The following is a 14695-nucleotide window of genomic DNA, read 5'->3' as shown; positions in this document are numbered from 1 at the left end:
AATGCACCCTTAATCTGTTGCAACATCATTGGTTTCATATCTTTACATTCCTGCCCACAAAACAAAACAGATTAAATTTGAGAGCTGATGCTGTCTTTCCCATATGGTTCAACTGTCTCTGGAAATTCAAACACTCTAATAACAAGTTGAAATTGACAAGAATTGGTCCTGAAAGATATACTGTATAGCCTCTGGTATTAAAGATTTCATGTCCCCAAGACTTACTCACCCAATAACTTAAATAATTTTTCGTTTACCTGCACCAAAAATTCTTTGAAATCGTGCCAATAATGAGGCAAGAAGTAGAACATGCTAAGACATCTTATCCGCCTTTGAATGTAAAGTGCTTACTTTGTTTCCCACAGAAATAGGAACATTCTAATAACAAAAGCAGCTAAATTTAATTTATCACAGCTTAATCATAAATATTCTCTTTCTTACAGGCAATAGTTTCATTAGCCATTATGTTTGTTATTCAGTGGATTTATACTCTCGTTAATTTGGGATTAGCAATTATTTTGTATTTCTACATTGGCAAAGCAAGTCCAGGACTACCACCTGGTAAATATTTTCTTCTCCTCCTCCTCCTCCTCCTCCTCCTCCTCCTCCTCCTCCTCCTCCGTTTTGGTTCTTGCCTCTCCATCTCTTTCTGGGTCTGCCTCATATTCTTTGACCTTCTCCTCATCTCACTTGTAGATAAATTTAAGTCCTTTAAAGTTTTTACTTCCATTTATAAATTTGTCTTATTCTGAATCATTCAAGATGGTAAAAATGAAGCCTACAATATTCAATGAATGTGGAATAAAGTTTGAGCAGATGAAAATGAAGTTGCCTATTCTTCATTGTCAACTTGGTTTTAGGACAATAACCTATTTTTTTAGAAATGATGGGGTTGTTAAAAACTGAGATAGAAAGTAAAGAGAATTAAATATTTCTAGAATAGTTTTTACATTAATAGAAATTAACTACTGCACTGCAGATTAGAAAAAGCACCATGAATTCAAAATATAATACCAGCAGATTGTAAGATCATATTTGACTTAAAAAGAATGCGGATCTTTTCCACTTTTCCAGTTACAACCTCAGTGGCTATCTTTTATAAAAACTGACACCAGCCTGAAGAATCACTGAATTAAAGCTATCAACCTTAATTTTGTCCTTCTTGAATTACAAGTGCAGTGGTGTGAACACAAGTGTTGACAATGCTTCCATTTTTCAGTTTCAGCTAGCTTGCAAACAATATTTGACAGCAGAATCTTTAAAAAGGCTTTTAAAAAATATTTGGGAACAACTAATTTATTTTTTGCTGCTTTCTACGCAGGTATAATAAATTATACTGAAAATTGCAATTCAAAATAAAGGTTAAGCTTTTCTCAACTTTTAGAAACGTAGCATTGCACCATGGAGAAAAAGTTAGAAAGTCTCCTAATATAGGTAATATTTAGAGCCAGCATTGCTTAATTAAATTTAGTTTAAGAAGAACCTTGGAGAGCTGCATTTCTATTATGGTTAAACTTACTCAAACTAACTTCAATTATTAAGGCTTAAAGAAGGACTCTTAGTTTTTGTAACTCTTCCCCTCAGAGATGTTCCCTTTGGAGAAAACAGGTGTCCAAATTCTCCAAAATACACAGCTGCTTTAATACTTTGAAGACAGGAACTTCCTTTGTGCTAACATGTTTTGCCTAGCGCCATTCTTTAACATTTTGCACAGTTGCAATCATCTGCATTTGTTTCTTGTTTCTACAGGTGCAGCAGCTAATTTCAGCCTTTTCAAGTGGATTAAACTCCTTTTGCTTAATGCCTGCAGGTTGGTTTTGGTGACTAAGAAAATCCACGCTCTCTCTAATTTGTAGAGAGCAACTCAAGCTACTAGCTTTTACTGAGAAACAATTGATGATGAGTCTAATGGAATTTAGGATTGGTTACTGATAACTAGGGCTTTTTTTCTCATAGAACGCCCAGAACGGAGTTCCGGCACCTTTTTTGGATGGAACCTTGTAGGGTAGGCAAGGCGGGTTGTATGACGTGTGTGAGTTCCGGCACCTTTTTTTTTTTTTTTTTTTTTTTTTTACAAAAAAAGCACTGCTGATAACCATGATTTTAAATAGTCACAAATGAATTTGTAATGAAAAAACAAAATCCCTGAAGTTTAAAGCCCTTGTATATATAAAAAAATCTCATTTAGTGCATTACAGGACTCACTTGCAATTATGAAATAACAAGTTTGAGCTACAAAAATTTTAGAACTTTACTAAATAAGAAGCCAAAAATTAAATGTGTGATTGAGTACAGTACAAAACCCTATTACTAAGCACTACTAAAATACTGAACTCTGAATATTAACTGTTTCTACCTCTAAAAATCCTTTAAAGGATTAAGAAATAAATTTAAAAAATCATAAGACTTCTTCAAAATGCCTGCAACTATTGGGCAGCAACTATGTCAGCAGCAACCAATGTGGGTCCTTCCTTCATGAGCCACTTTGCAGTGCCTGCGGAGTCAGTCTGGCATTGAAGCAGGGCTTCAGCTGTTAATGCCAAAAGAGAACAGAATAGAATAGAATAGAATAGAATAGAATAGAATAGAATAGAATAGAATAGAACCTTGGAGGTCTTCTAGTCCAGCCCCCTGCTCAAGCAGGAGAACCTAAACAGTCTCAAAGTAATAGTAGTAAAAGATGTCTTCTCGATGGCTCAGCTATATATGATTTAGGCAGGGGTAACGGTCAGCCCCTTGACTGTCCTTGGATCATATCACTGAACTTCAGCCCTGTGACTTTCTGTCTTGCTTTCTGGCCCTATAAAACTGCCCAGTGAAGCCTTGATGCACTTATTTAATAGTGAAAGCCATTTCTGAAGTAACTAAATACATGCTAAGACATATGGAAGCACTTTGCTCCTATTGAGAATCTCTACATCTCCATTTGTTTTCTCTGTGAATTTTGTAAATTTTGTAAACTTAAAAAAAACAAACTTGTGGCTCCTGGTTAAAAGACTGAACATTATATTGGGCTCAGAAATCTAGTGCAAGACAAGACTCGAACAGGTAATTCCCGACTTATGAGCACAGTTGAGACCCAAAATTTCCATAGCTAAGCAAGTCAGTTGTTAAGCAAATTTTGCCTCATTTTACGACCTTCCTTGCCCCAGTTGTTAAGTCAATCACTGCAGTTGTTAAATGGGTAACACGGTTGTTAAGTGTAATCTGGCTTCCCCACTGACTTTGCTTGCCTGAAGGCCTCAAAACATGATGATCACATGACTCAGGGACACTGCAATTGTCCTAAATACAGGCCAGGTGCCAAGCAGCTGAATTTTGAGCATGTGACCCTGAGGGATGCCGCAGCGGTTGTAAATATGAAAAACGGTCAGACTTTTTTTCCCAGTGCTGTTGAATGGTCACTAAATGAAAGGTTGTAAGTAGAGGACTACCATTAGTGCAACAGAGATGCTCATGTTCTGATTGCTGTCATCCTACCGAACAATTAGACTGTCATATCAGTTGAAGTGCCAAATCATCTTCAAAGACATTAGCATAGCCTGCTCTGGGTGATAGAAACGGAGGATAACTGAACCAAGGTTAAAAAGCACTCTTAAGCTTCTGGTAACCCCTTGAGAACTCTACAATTCAGAACTGCTTAATTATTTTGTAGGGCAATATGACCCAACTCTGAGTAGTTACCAAGCTCCAGCAGTGTGCCTTCTCATACAGCACAAAGTTCATTCCACGGGAAAGTTGTGCAGTTTCCCGAGGGCGAGTAAATGTAAAAGACAGAGAGATCATCTGCATTATGGATAACAGTTTGGCTCGGACCTTTGTATTATTTCTTCTAGTAGCTTTATAGAGATATTAAAAACGTTTTGGAGACCTCTGCCAATTCCCTTAACCTCTGCCAATTCCCTTTAACACATGTTAAAAGTGTTGTTTTCTAGTGCCTCTATCCCAAAGATGCTTTTTCACGAGGCAACTGGACTTCCTTGTTTTTCTTTGAAGACGTTTCGCTTCTCATCCAAGAAGCTTCTTCAGAGCTGAACTAAAGAAGCTTCTTGGATGAGAAGCGAAACGTCTTCAAAGAAAAACAAGAAAGTCCAGTTGCCTCATGAAAAAGCATCTTTGGGATAACTATGACCTGGACGACTGAGAATCTCCATAGACATCTAGTGCCTCTAATCATCCTCCTAATTTTGTCTTTCTGTGTATGTCCTGAAACTATATTTTAAGGAATTTATAATCGACAATTGTTTACAAAGAATGAATAAGAAGTTTCTTATTAATTACCCAAGAACTGCAAGACATTGAAACAATATATAAGTAAAAATCTAGATATCTCCCCTCTCAGAAACTATCTATGAGGGAGGTAAGCATTCAAATTACAATAGACTGTATTTTGTGGCTATAAAAATAGTTCTTAGCTATAGAGCAGCTGAGAATGTTCCTTGGACAATCGTTGCCAGAATATGAACCCAGGACATTGATAACAAACAGCCTGGCTTACCTTGCCCACTCCCAAATCTCGCCCAGATATGCTTGCATTGGATCAGGGCCTATTTTACTTATAACATTGGTGTACCATTTCCCATTAAAAAACAAAACGGAAGCAGCTTACCACTGAATGTTAATTCAAAGCAAAAAGATCCTGGTTAATTTGGTTTCCACAGTTAGTTTTCAGAGTCTTTAGCTGGAGTGCTTTGTTCACTCAAGACCGGCTGGTGATCTGGGAACACCCAGGAATAATATATTGCTATCTTGCTACATCTATCTTGCTATGTCATTACTTGGGGAACATGATAAGTGAAAGGAGCTTTCCAGCAGCTGTGTTTGTTCAATATTATTAAAACAAATTGTCTAACCACTGTGTGTGAATGTGTGTCATTTTAAACTTTTGAAGTAGACCTTCATGGCTAATTACAGCTTCCCCCCCCCACTCTAGCGAGTGATATATAGTATGGAAAATGCTATTTTACTGTCAGAAATGGGTGAATGTAATTGAACATTATGCTAAGGTTTTTTTTTAAAAAATGTTTAGTTTAAAGGGAATTAACAAAACACTATTTTAAAAGAATAGAAAAGAGGTTAAACAAAAGATCAAAGCATTAAGGAGTGAAGAAGTCAAATTAAAAAATACAGACTTTGAAAATTAAAGAGAAATATGAAAGTCTAAACATGGATATTCAATATTCCTATTCAGAAGAGGATTTGTATTAGACGGAGGTCATTGTGTGGATTGTACACAATAAGCTTTCTGAGCAGTTCATTTTTTCCCCTCTCACTTTTTTCTCAGCACTGTTGCCTGCTAACAAGGAATGTTTGGAAGCAGCAGGCATCATGTTAAGAGGTTGGTCCTTTGCCATAAAGCATACATTGTAACAGGAACAAACCTCCATCTTCTAATTGCGTGGATCAGAGCAGCTAAAGTACTTGGCAATAAATGAGAAGGAGCAAATATGTGTGGAAAAGAAAAAACCTTCTTGCATGTTTTTAGAATAGCTGTTACGTAAGAAAGAATTCTAGCCAAATGCTAGAGCCATAAGAAAAAGCTGGCATTCCATTCTGGAGTGAAGTTTTGGGGTGCTTCGCAGAATGCATTCTTTCTTTGTTTTATTTACATAGTTCAGAGTGCAGCTGCAGATCTATTGGGAAACAATGGGGCAACTGAAGGTTTTGTGCTCTTTTGTTTTGCAGGGGAAGGCCATCCCCGGAGGAGCGATTTGTTGTGACACCGACCTTTGCAACAGTTGGCATGGAGACCACTCAACTCACTGAAGAGAATACAGATTTTGCTTCCCGGGATCGTTACCATCATTCCTCTGTTATCACCCGAGAAGAGTTGGTCCATCAGTTCCAATGAGAGAGCTACGTGCCATTCACTTTACCAGCCAATTAAAGACTCTGACTACAGACATACCACCTGATTAAAAGGCTTGCCCTTTTCCCAACTGATCCTAATGAATACTGAAATTTCCAATTAAGGGGAGTCAGGGGGAAGGAGCGGCAGGCAAGTTCAAACCCTGCTCTGTCTAAAAAGAGGATCTGGGTTTTCATTCCAGAGCATCGGATAGATTTGTGCAATAACTATCAGTCTAAAACAGAACGTGGTTTTGTAACACTACCTGTATTTGCTAGAGGACATAGGCCACCCCAAATTCCATTCCACAGGCAGGTCCTTCTGAAATCTAGAGTTGCACCAGGCTTCTCCAAAGTGGTTGGTATTCATCGCCCAAAGATCAGTAGGACTATCCATTGGTTTTGTTGTTAATATTGCTATTTGTTGCACTGTTCATTAAAGTAGTGTTTATTAAATTATTTTCATGTAGTAAACATTTGGGGGTTGATCAGCAATCTGAAACTTAATGAAGAGGTCAGTGAATTGAAGAATTTAGGGGCATCCTGAATTACAGGATATAAAGAGAGAAAGACGTTATGGACAACCAATGCAAGTGTTTACTATAGGTAGAAAAGCTGAGTTTCCTAATACCTTTTCCGAATCTTGCAGTTGTCCTGAACAATACTTTAAACTCATACTGACTCTTCCTTATTTATATTTCAAAATTTAGGCACAAAACAATTAGCTGTGACATAAAACTTAAATTGCACTTTAGTCTTCAGACTTCCCATGCCTTCTAGGTCTTGCCCAGGATGCTGTATAATGAGATATTAATACATTTTTGTAATTTATTATCATGGAAAAACCTACACAGTATACTGTAAAGAGCAGATCCTCAAATGCTTCAAAGAGTAATATTAAAATTCTTTAAAGCTACAATACATTACTCATTTGTATTGTTCACATCTGATTATGGTAAACAAACAAAAGGAACACTTTAAGAGATTTCTTTGGGTTAATGCTGTCAAATCCATGGTTAGTCCCCCATGTTTTGACATCAGGACTGTTACATACATGGCCTGTAGGTGAGCTGTCAAAGTGAAATGTGTGAGCAGAATTTATGTGTCTGTGGAGATTCTCAGTCATCCAAGTCATAGTTGTCTCAAAGGTACTTTTTCAAAAGGCAACTGGACTGTTCCCCCCTCCCCAAGGAAGAAGAAGACATTTCACTTCTCAACGAAGAAGCTTCATCAGTTCTAGCAGGAGGGTGGAGGTGATGGAAGGATTAGAACTAACCCCACCATCCTGCCAGAACCAGTGAAGCTTCTTAAATGAGAAGTGAAACATCTTCTTCCTGGGGGGGGGGGGTGGAAATCAGTCCAGTTGCCTTTTCAAAAAGCACCTTTGAGACAAGAATTTATGTGCTTGGTAAAGCGACTTGGAATCTGATGCCAGTAAAGTAACATTGCCAAATTCGATTTCTAAGTAATAAAAAACACTATGGAAGCATGTTTTGTTCTGTAGTAAGAGTCCTCAAGGTTAATAAATCGTCATATTTATACAAAGATTAAAAGCTACTTATTCATTTATGTTTCCCCTTCTTTTGCTTATAATTTGAGAGAGTGTGATAAAGTCAAAATTCTAATGTTAAGAATAATATATCTAAGAGTTTTATATACCAGGTGTTCAAAAATTAGCATTACCTATTTCCCCTCTTTTGTTTTTGCTGTCTCAATCTTTTTCCATTATTTTCCTCTTTTATTTTATTTGAGGAACAATAAGTGTTGTTACTAAAACAAATAGTAAATGGCACTTCTTATTTGACTGCGCAGTGCAGCCTAAGAGAACTATGGTTTAGTTTTATGTTCTGTGAAAAAAGGGATGTTCTGTTAATCCTTTTCAAATTTTTAACATAAGTGAAATAAATCCGCTTTCACTTTACGCTGGAAAAAAAAAAAAACCTTGCCAATTTAATTTTTTTAAAAGGCTGCAAATATTTCTACAATTTCTTCTGGAGTTAAAGTTCAAGTTCAAGTTCTAATTTCTTAAATTTCATTTTCTGAATGTTAAATTTTATTTACTGAATTAATTTCTTCAGTTTTTTTTAAAGATTTTGTTAAATAAATTAATTCTTGAGTTAATCCATTATATGTGAGGACTTCAGATTAGAATGTGTCTTTCACAGAAAAAAGTGGGGTGCTGATTGTAATGGAGCCTATTAAACCAATGAAAAATCAGAACAAAATAGCTTATAAAGTTCACGTTTTTATTGTTTACATACTAATGCTTAAAGTGTGCAAAACGAAGAACTGAACTACTCAGCGATAAAAACTGTGGAAGTGGAATCAATTTCTTTCAGAAGTATATTCCACTTCTCTACATATGATCAAGTAGAGTTTTGATAACCCATTGTGAGGAATGCTTTAATTTAGAATTGTACAACAAACAGAGGGCTGGACTTGATGATCTAAATAGCTCCTTTGAACTGCTTGGTTTGATGATCTGTTATTCCATATTTGGAATCCTAAATGGGAAATTTTATAATTAAAAGCATTTGATGCTTGTGAATCACCAAAAGTAGGTTATGTATATTTCAGTGACCGAGAAGGAAGAAATATGTGATTTTGATTTACATTTAATGTTTCTCAAAATGGCAAGATAATTATGTCTGGGGTTGNCCCCTATAGTCAGCGATGGAGTCAGCTGACCATACCTGGGAGCCGGCAACCACAGCCACTCAGTCTTGGAAGGGTTGAGCCTGAGTCTGTTTCTCCCCATCCAGACCCGTACGGCCTCCAGACACCGGGCCATCACGTCAAGGGCATCATTGGGGTGGCCTGGGGTGGAAATGTACAGCTGAGTATCATCAGTATCATGACCATTTTTCAGACTTATGATCGTTGCATCATCCCCATGCTTGACAACTGACTCATATTTATGACAGTTGCAGTGTCCCAGGGTCACATGATCACCTTTTGTGACCTTCGGGCAAGCAAAGTCAATTGGGAAGCCAGATTCATTTAACAACCGTGTTACTAATTTAACAACTGCAGAGATTCACTTAACAAATGTGGCAAGAATGGTCGTAAAATGGGCCAAAACTCACTTAACAAATTTCTCACTTAGCAACTTAAATTCTGGGCTCAATGTTGTCATAAGTCAAGGACTACCTGTATATCTCACTTTATAAGACTTATCATAATGATAAAATTGGAAGGAAAATAAAATTCTGGAGACAAAAAGAGAGGGCTGGAAATAGTGTAAGCCAACAGCAGCACAACAACACAGTTTTTACTGTTACTGTTAGTGTTAAATTTATGCAGAAATTACAACTGCATAAGGAATCACAAATAATTATTACACTGCAAATGTTGATGGTCTATGCAGATATAATGAATGAATAAATCTCTTCAAAGTTGGAAAAATAAGAAAATACATGATAATTTCTGTAACAGTTAGGAGAGTAAAAGTGGGAAAAAATAAAGATTCAGCAGAAAAATATCCCAGTCTCCTAACTATGCACAAACTAATAATATTTTCAGTAGTAAATATTACAGTGGAATATTTTGAGGATTATACAATGATACTTTATCTTCTCCTAAAAGCTACAAATGACACTTATTTATCCCTGTGTTTTTTCCTTTGCCAGTAATTATCTTTAATGCTATATCAAATTGCTGGTGCAATGAGTTTAAGTTCATGATTCAGCAGCACATCAATGCTTCTAGCTAAGAATTCACATTGCAAGGATGGAAGAAGGATGTGATAAGAGGGAAGCGAATGGAAGATCTTGACCATCTTCTGCAACATTATTTTTATTTTGAGAAAATATATACTAATGCAGATTGGCTTTATCTTAACATGGCATCAATCACTTTCCGACCTAGAGGTGTCATTGTACATTCTCACAGAATAGTCCTAGTACAGAATCATTGGTAATTTCCCTTCAAGCATCTTGCAAGATGTGGGTGTTGTTCATCTCACGAGATTTCAGATTTATTCTCATTCTACTTTTGTTATGTTGAATATCATTTTAGGGATCATGGATGCATGAATGCTTGCAGGTATTTTTTTTACTGACCACTTGGAGGAAACTTCAAGGTACTCATAAAATTAAAGATGAAGCCAGTGCTACATCTCTGGCTCTCTTGACAACACTTCTGCCTTTGAACCAAGCTGATATCCAGGCTTCTAATGGTTACTACTTTTTATTAAAGGGGGCGGGGGAAAAAATAAGATACTGCGAAATTGAAATAAACACATCAGTAGGAAGTAGGAGTGACCCATGACCACTGTTATAGACAGGTATATACTGTAATTATATTATCATTACATGACCATATTCTAAACAGTACGGACTCATAGGGTAATATTGTAATTGCAATTCATAAATGCTTTCTATTTCCTTGTTGCTGGCTTTTATTTTGGTTCCGTGACATTTGAAAACAAAATAGGATCTTTACAGAATATTAATGCCAACATTTTTTTTCATATTTAACTGGCTTGTTCCAATTCACAGGCTCACTTTCCAAATCATTGATTTTCACCATTGATTGATCACTGAATTTCTGCTAAAATGGTTATCTTGCCGTTTTCATGTTTTAAATTCTTTTCTGCATTAATTTGTCCATCCACTATCCTTTTTACCTCTTTCTTCCCTAACCCCTGGCATAAATGTCGCACACACCCTTTTTCCCTGTCTTTTCTCTTTACCTAAACCTAGTCATAGTTTTGTAAATGTTAGGCAGAAACAATTAAACCAACCAAAAAAGAAGTATAGTTTAGATGAGAGAAAGCAGACGATAAATAATTGTTCAGAGAAATAAATATTATTTATTATTCCTAGAATAAAGAGTGTAGATTTGATGATGATCAGACCAATATTTTAAAACTTGCCCAAGGCAGTTCCATGTGTAACTTGATTTTATGCAAGTGCTGCAGTTTGTAAATGCATTCATTTTTTTTGTTTCTGGGATTTTGAATATAATTGTAGACATCCTTGAAAAAAATATGTTTGTTCAGCCAGAAATGCTTTGAGGTTTTTGTTACAGGATAGTCAGTTACCTCAATAAAAACCAACAAAATGCCTTTCTATGATTTTCATATCACTTAGGATAGAACTTTTACCATTCCTTGAAAATAAAATTGTATGAAACATACTTTTGAATTACAGAGGCAGGAAATGAAAAAAATTCATTGATATGCTTGAAAAAATTCAGAGATGTGTGTAGGCATGCAAGTGTGTCTGGAAGTCCACATCAGGACATCCAAATTGCTGACAGCTCCATTTTTCACATTTGGAGCCAAATTCTCTGCTCGGATTTAAGAATCCCCACAGCCCACAAGTCAGAATCAGGCTGCCTCAGTCGTATCTATGGGAGAAAAAGGAAACGCCAAAAAATCATTGTTGGGCATTAGTTCATCAGACTGAAGCAAAGGACCACCAGGTTTCTAGTCCTCAAGGGTTTTCTTCACGCTGAGAGTAGCGACGTGCGAATGCGTGCACACACATACAGGCATACAGACACCTTTCCGGTTATTTGAGTCGGCCGGCAAACTTCACGTCTGACCTCTTCTCTCCGGGCCTTTCAAACCGGGGTTTCACGGTCTCCCTCGTGCTTCGGGTCTCGACTCGCGCCTTTGGGCTCCTCATGCGCGCCTTTCTTGCCCCCTTCTCTACCCGGGCCCGACGGCCCGTTCCCAGCCCCTCCCTAGGTAGGACCGGGTCCCGACTGGGGATGCCCCGAGGAGCAGCCTGCAGGGGCGGAGGGGAGCGGGACGGCTGCTGAGGGGAAGAGAGGAGCAGCAGCCTCGGCAGGGTGTGATGTCAGCAGCCGCGAGGAGGAGCCTGCCCTTGCGGGAGCTTTTACTTTTAGGCTCCGCGCCACGGCGAGCGGCCACTGCCGGAGCCACTGCGTCCGCCCGGCTCCACCATGCCGTCCCGGGGGCCGGTCGCCTCCGCCGCCGCTTCGCCACCGGCCCGGGGAACTTTGGGCGCTCCCGCGGCTCTGCTTCTCTGAGGCGCGCGCTCCCTTCCCGCCTGCCGGGCATGGCGCTGCCTGCAACTGCTTCATGATGATGATGATGATGATGATGATGTTTGTGGTGGTGGTGATTCTTACTGCTCTGCATCAACGCCGGGCATGTGAAAGCCCGAGCGTCATGCCAGCAACGCGCCTGTTTCTGCTCCGTCCCTTCAGCCTCCTCCTCCTGCTGCTGCTGCTGCTGGGGCCGCATCTCTTTGTGGGATCTTTCTCCCTCGGCTCTGCCTCCTCTCCCTCGCCCACCGAGCGCTCCTCCCTCGCGACGGCGGGGCCTCGGGCAGTGGCGTCGACCCGGGGGGGATCCACTTTTCTGGCGGCTTCCTCCTCGCCGCTTCCTAGGGAGAAAGGAAGCCCGCAGCCTTCCGCGGCGTCTGTCGGCGTTTGGGATCGGACGGCGGATCGAGGCGGCGGCGGCGGCGGCGGCGGCAGCGACAGCCCGGGTGAGTGAAAAAGGGTAGGAAGGGGGAAAGGGCGGGGAGGAGGGAAACTCTGTGTTTGCGTGCGTGTGTGTGTGTGTGTGTGGAGAGAGAGAGAGAGTGCACAGACAACGGCAGCTGCTCGAGAATGCCCTGCTTCATCCTTCCATCCGTCCACCGACGCAGCACATTTTATCCCATTTTGGACTGGGGGATTCCTTGCAGGTTTATTTATTTATTTATTTATTTATTTATTACATTTATACCCCGCCCTTCTCCTAGTGGACTCAGGGCGGCTTACAGCCAGTTTAAAAACAAGACAATCAATACAATATAAAAATTTAAAAATGTAATTAAAAAGAAATATTAATATGGGCCTTTTCTTCCTTTTTTTAAAAAGTTATTTAAAAACCAAATTTAAAATACCCCTAGGCCAGTCCCGCCAGCTGAAATAGGTTGTCAAAAGGAACGGCTATAGAGCTCTCCTTTTCTTACCCCGCTGCCTTCATCACCAGTTTCCCCACAATAGAAACACACTCTCTCTCCCTCCCTCCCTCCCTCCCTCCATCCATCCATCCCTCTCTCCCCTCTCCTTCTCCTCCCCTCTCCCCCTCTCCCTTTCTCTGCCCCCCAACCCTCAAGTCCGTTCCAGTAAGACTTGTGCTTAGAAGAAAGTTGACAATATTAAGCACATTTCCATTGATAGATATACTGTACTACATACACAGTATGTATATCTATATAGTTCATCACACACACACAATTTGAAATATTAAGCCCCTCTCCCTCTCCAGTAGGTCTTAGGAAGGAAGGGGATTTTCCCCTGAGAGATTACTGGGAAGATGTCATTTTCTTAGCATCAATTGTCTGCTGCAAAGTATTAAGAGAGGAGCAGCGGGTGTGTGTGGGGGGGGGGGAAGCGCGACTAACTCTAGATTAATGGCATGATGCACTTGGCAAGATGGTTTGAAGGGATTTGTTTACAGGACCTGAAGAATCAGTCCACCCGCAGGTTCCCAGGAAGGGGTGTGCACTAGAAACTGAACTGATTTTAATTTGCAGATACAAAGGGACTTTTGGAGGAGTAGGATAGCTTTGGTTAATTAGGAGCAAGTGATCAAAACAAGCGGGCTTCTTCATGCCGCTGTTACATCAAACAAATCATTTTGTTTCCAGTAAAATAGTCACTTTCCATATGGCTTAAAGAGGCAAAGCGGTGTTTGTTTGTTTTAAGTATTTCTGGATGTATTCTTGATGGATGGTTGGGTAATATTCAGTGTATGAACACTCTTGGAGAGAAAATGCCCAACTCTGTTGCTAATGTGAGATCTAAAGAACTAAATCTACTCATACAGCAACTTACTCAAATTTACTTATACCCCTTCACTTGGAGAAAATGCCACAAGTTACCTGGTAAAACTTTGCTTCTGAGTAAATCTACCTAAAACTTTGTAGGAATTGTTTTTTCCATCACTGAATTAGGCTACCATTCTCTCTCCCTCTTTCTTTTTTGCATGGTGATCAATGCCTCTGCAGTTAAGTGAATGGATGCTTGCGATGGAATGAAAACAATTTTGTTACATATTTTGCATTCCAAAATGGTAATTTATAAACTGTTGGAACAGCTTTATTCATTATTATTCCAATTGTTATATCTTTAAAATAACTTAAGTATTTTCAACAAAAGTGCTTTTTTAAGCATTTTGTGACATACAAATATACAGAACTATGGCAAGAAAACAAAAAGTTTCCTTCCCAGATTCTTGCTTCATGCTTAGACAGAGCCAAATCAGAGGATGGATCATAAAAAACAAAAATTAAATTCAAATGCCCATTTTGGCATGGCAAGCTAACATCTACCCATCACTGAATACTTGGATTTGCCATTTGAATCTCTGGATTTCCACTACAATCCTATATTGGCTGAACTCCGATAATATTCTGTTGAATTACAGTGGGTGAGGTGGATCTGGTAGGCATCAATAGATTTAACTCAGGGAGTAAATCCAATCAGTTAAATGGGACTTACGGTACTTCTGACTGATTCTTGGGTTCGAAGCTAAAATCAGCAGACAAGTGTGCACTAGAAGAAAGCGATGAAATCAATTCATTTTTATTTTCTTTAATTTGCCAAGATTATGGCTCTGAAAGAATGATTTCTCTGTATGTAGTAAATGAGCTCTCATTCAGCGCCAAAATTACCTAAACGGAGAAAGAGCAGAGGGGTAGCCTGTGATTTGGCTAGAAAAGGATATGTATCTGTGCTGCAGGATGGGACCCATAGATAGAATTAAGGACCCTTAATTTGAATTTTGCTCTCATTTGCATACCATCAATTTGAATAACAGTGACTTTAAAAAGAAAATTTACAAGCATTCTCCACTCACAGCCCTCCCCTCTTCTACTCA

The 14695-nt window shown here is 39.0% G+C and overlaps 1 protein-coding gene across 2 annotated transcripts in view; it reads left to right on the top strand.

Moving 5' to 3' along the window:
• SLC12A8 (solute carrier family 12 member 8) overlaps positions 1-6959 on the top strand; it is a 71436-nt gene extending 64477 nt beyond the window's left edge. For both annotated transcript variants that reach the window (XM_015819130.1, XM_029284716.1), the window contains 3 exons: positions 444-561; positions 1750-1810; positions 5686-6959. In XM_015819130.1, the coding sequence (XP_015674616.1) occupies positions 444-561; positions 1750-1810; positions 5686-5851 (345 nt within the window). In that variant the 3' untranslated portion in view covers positions 5852-6959. The remainder of the gene's footprint in view (positions 1-443; positions 562-1749; positions 1811-5685) is intronic.
• The last annotated feature ends 7736 nt before the right edge of the window (positions 6960-14695 follow it).

This window comes from Protobothrops mucrosquamatus, unplaced genomic scaffold (genome assembly GCF_001527695.2).
Source record: "Protobothrops mucrosquamatus isolate PMUCROS unplaced genomic scaffold, P.Mucros_1.0 scaffold863, whole genome shotgun sequence".
Lineage (NCBI taxonomy): Eukaryota > Metazoa > Chordata > Lepidosauria > Squamata > Viperidae > Protobothrops > Protobothrops mucrosquamatus.
The sequence above is the reverse complement of the archived record's forward strand: the minus strand, read 5'-3'. Positions and strand labels throughout refer to the sequence as shown.